This window comes from Gossypium hirsutum, chromosome D11 (genome assembly GCF_007990345.1).
Source record: "Gossypium hirsutum isolate 1008001.06 chromosome D11, Gossypium_hirsutum_v2.1, whole genome shotgun sequence".
NCBI classification, from domain to species: Eukaryota; Viridiplantae; Streptophyta; class Magnoliopsida; order Malvales; family Malvaceae; genus Gossypium; species Gossypium hirsutum.
Window position 1 is genome coordinate 8,559,699 of NC_053447.1, and position 4,215 is coordinate 8,563,913.

General features: G+C 32.7%; 1 protein-coding gene across 1 annotated transcript; it reads left to right on the forward strand.

Moving 5' to 3' along the window:
• The first annotated feature begins 2,694 nt into the window (after positions 1-2,694).
• LOC107911495 (RING-H2 finger protein ATL67) lies at positions 2,695-3,887 on the forward strand. Its single transcript, XM_041105909.1, has one exon. It carries the CDS (start codon positions 3,035-3,037, stop codon positions 3,587-3,589), a length of 555 nt encoding a protein of 184 aa, XP_040961843.1. The 5' UTR covers positions 2,695-3,034; the 3' UTR covers positions 3,590-3,887.
• The last annotated feature ends 328 nt before the right edge of the window (positions 3,888-4,215 follow it).

Here is a 4,215-nt window from a genome sequence, read left to right on the forward strand (position 1 = left end):
GAAATTTGATGGGTAAATTTCATAGGTGTTAACAATGTAAGCATCTTTAACAGGCAACTTGCTTGTTTAATGCTTACTACTACTATTTATTTCGTGGCCCAAAGTTGCCATCATCGACATATACATCGGATGGTGTGGAAAATTAGATACATGATTTCATTGACCAAACACCATAACCCAAAATAATGGAGGAAAAAAAAATTACAGTGTAAAAATATAACGTCAATAATAATATATTGCAAAGAAAATATAAATAAAAATAAAAAATACACAAATTTTTACGTTAAAATTCTTTCGAAAAAAACTACGGACAGAAAAGAAGAAAATTCACTATATCGAATTCGAATGATTACAAGAGGTGTTTCGACTACATCTATTTATAAGTTGAAAAAACCTAATTCTAATCAAAATCAAATGTATTATGTTAATAAATACTAAATATATTATACTCATAAATACTAAATATTTTAGAAAGAAAATATATTTTATTCAACTTTAACTTAGAAAAAATCTCTTAAAATTTAGGTCACGTAACTCTAACATACAAAGTAACTTTGACCGAATCAAAACTATATTATTAGTAGTATGAAAAGGTGGGAAATAAAGTATTTGGCACTGTAGTAACGAAAGTGGGGACAGGTTCTTTGCTTTTGGCCCTTTTCACGACCATGGTTTAAAAAGAGTAGCATCACATTGCTATTTTGTTAATTTGTTGTGCTTTTTTCATACAATCAAACCCAAATTTGTGCGACTAATGTCATGCAATTGTATACCTTTTTCTTTTCTTTTACCCATTAATGGTGAATGAATCCATGACCCCAAAACTTAGTAGTGGCTAGTAGCTTTCCTTCAATTAAAAGAGAGCAAAAACAGAATTAGCTCGACCGGAAAGGAAAAAGTACCATTGAACACTAAATGCAACACCATGACCATTATTCAGTGTTATACTAAACATCACACAACCTGTTTAAGTGGAGCCTCTGTTTTTAAGGTCTCAGCTACTGCTGCAATGCAAGTGAAATGGGGAAGAAAGTCCATCAGATGTTAGTGTTTTGTCTATAAATGCACAGATGAAATATATCTATGGTAGATTGTGTAAAAGAAGAGCTTGCTGATGTTGGCTTCCCATGCTTTTTTTTTTAATTGAGACAAAGATATATGAAGAAGTTTTAACCTTGTATGTATAAAATAAAACATCATTCCACTAAAAAGTATCATGATAGTGTGCGAAATGCTGAAGAAAAAAAGGTATTAGGTTCCCACTAAAAAGTAGAAGAATATTGTAGAAAAAGCAAGAAAAAAACAAAGCATGCCACTATAGTATGAATTCAGACTAGCTTTCTCCATTGTTAAGAACTTAGTAACTATAATTATATATATTATTGAAAAAGAAGGTACAAATTAAGCTGAACACCTTTTGGAGTTGGGACCAAACTCTGGGACACTACAAGTTGCTGCCATCGCCATCCTTTGAAATTTCTTGCCATTCAAAGATTTCTGATTTGGCTCTTTCCATAATGTTTTTTATTAGAGTTGTGTGATACAAATTTCTGTTAAAAAGAATGACTAGATAAGAAGATATGTGGGAGCGAAGGTCAAGGGCCGAATAAAACTACACTTCTTCTATTTGATATTAATTTGAACAAGGTGTTTCAACATGACTGCATTGCTTCTATTAGACTTTGATTATAATAAAGACGTAGTTTTCTCTCTCCTCTTATATCATTCGAATTCAACAGTTAGTGAATTTTTCTTCTACTCTACTCGTGATTTTCCCCGAAAGGGTTTCTATGTAAAATATATGTATTCTATTTTTCTCTTTTTCTTTGCGATTCATTGTCGTTATCGACGTTTGATTTTAACACTCTTGATTTATAGGAATAATCTCATGAAATTAATTAATCTTTAACCCAATCAATTATAAAAATTTAAAGTTTAAGGGTAAAGTATACAAATGGTCATCCAATTATATCCGCGTTCCTATTTTGGTCATTCAACTTTAAAATATTACAATTTAGACATTAACATTTGATTTCATTCTTATTTTGGTCACTTGCCAAGGGAAAGTCTTTTTCGAACTGATATATTAATATGTTTAGTCCTGAATACTTATATATTCTATTAGTTTGGTTCTAATTCTAAATAATTCAATAAATTTAAATCTTCGCATTTACAAATTCTATCAATTTAATCTTCAAATTTTCTAATAAAAACTTTCAATTCTTAAAATATACGCATTAATAGTGATAATGTTACATTAAGTTTAATAAAAAGTTAAAACATTTCAAAAACCTAATTATATTAATGAAATTTATAGGAAATAAAAACACTTTTGTATTTCTCTAAAAAAAACCTTGTATTCAGAGAATTTTATATAAGACTGATGAAGAAAAAAAGGGGCAGTTTAAAAATAGTTGTAAATTTATTAGTTTATTAACTAGGAAAAGATTTGTACAACAACTTCAAATATTAAAAAGATATTATGAATGTGATATTTAAAACAAAAATATTTTGCATTTCTTTTAAACAATTGATTAGTAAATATTAATAAATCCATTCAAAATGTTTTAATTAAAGTATGAAAGTTTTATTAATAAGTTTTTCCTTAAATAAATGTCTTTTTAAATTTAACATTATTAAATTGTAAACCTATAAAGACAAATTTTGAGATAACGCGTTAATTTTTTTAAAAAAATTAATATAGCTTTTTTTTCACTGATGCTTTAAATAGTAAAAAAAATATTTCGAAATTAAGAAACTAATTTAAAATTGCAATAAAATTAAGGAAAAAGAAATAATGAAAATAGAAGATAGCTAGGCAATGGGATGCGCAGAGAGGGGCAGTCCCATTGTTTGAGGGAGAAATGAAATTGAAATCACGGCAAAGCTAAGAAAAAAGAGTCAGTGGGCAACATCACAAAATGGCACCCCGCTGTTTCCAAACTGAGTATTAAATGCAGCAACCCACTTTCTCATCTCTTCCTTTACACTTGCCTTTTTTCCATCAACAAATGGATCCTTGCCTTGCCCCCAAATGTCCACTCCTTCCCCTTCCTCCCCTACCTATCTCACCAACTTAGGCCTCGGCTATTCCATTGCCATCGCCGTCGGTTTCCTCGTCCTCCTCTCCACCATCCTCCTCGCTTCTTACATCTGTTTCCGCTCTTCCACTTCTCCTCGCGCTTTCTCTTCCAATCCCTCCGCTATCCCCGCCTCCAACTCCGATGGCATCCTCCTCCCCACTATTATCTTCGTTGCCGAAGATGAAGCCACTGATAACGTCGTCCTCGGACTCGACCAGGCCGTTATCAATTCTTACCCCAAATTCCAGTTCTGTAAAGACTCGGCTGCTAGTAACTTGAACACCACATGTTCCATTTGTCTGTGTGAGTACAAGGATTTGGAGATGTTAAGGATGATGCCTGAGTGTAAGCATTATTTCCATGTTTTTTGCATCGATGCTTGGTTAAAACTCAATGGATCTTGTCCCGTTTGCCGGAACTCGCCGCTTCCGACCCCACTTTCCACTCCCTTGTCGGAAGTCGTGCCGTTATCTCAGTTCGCTGCGGATCGAAGGAGGATTAGGTGACTTTTGGGTGTCATCGTGTTTTTTTCCCCTGCCCAACAAAGAAGAAAACAATTTTTTGGGGTTAGGTGATTAAGGAACAGGAAAATTGGGTATGGAGTATTTTTGGTCGATGGATTATGATATTTGGCTATTTTAGGGGAAACAGAGGGAAAAAGAAAAGGATTTTTAGCGAATCGGGTGCTTTATGAGTAGCATGAATTAGGTGGTAAAAAGTGATTCAGTGGGAGTTCACTTTAGTTTCGGGATTTGTTTCAGCAAATTATATAAGCTTAATTTTGAAATGAATAATTTGCATCAATTTTGTTTTCTTTGTTCATTTATGAGACATTGACTCGGCTCCTCTTGTCTAATGGTTTCAGTCCATTTCTTTTTATCTGATTAAATATTGTTGTTTTCATCTATAAAACTCGAACCTTTGGTTAATATCCCTAAAGCTTCTTTTTTTGTTCTTCAATACTAAAGTTTATTGTCTAATTGACGATAAAACCGACTGCCAGGAATGGCAGAGAGAGAACAGAGGAACTAAAGAGAACCCACTGATATATGAATGAGGTGAGGGTCATGTCAAAAGAGTGCTGAGACACAGTGCTATTTGCTTCTGACATTCCGGATGGAATTGAGTCAAT

Coding starts and splice junctions, on each gene's coding strand:
- LOC107911495 (XM_041105909.1), top strand. CDS start 3,035: ATGTCCACTCCTTCCCCTTCCTCCCCTACCTATCTCACCAACTTAGGC.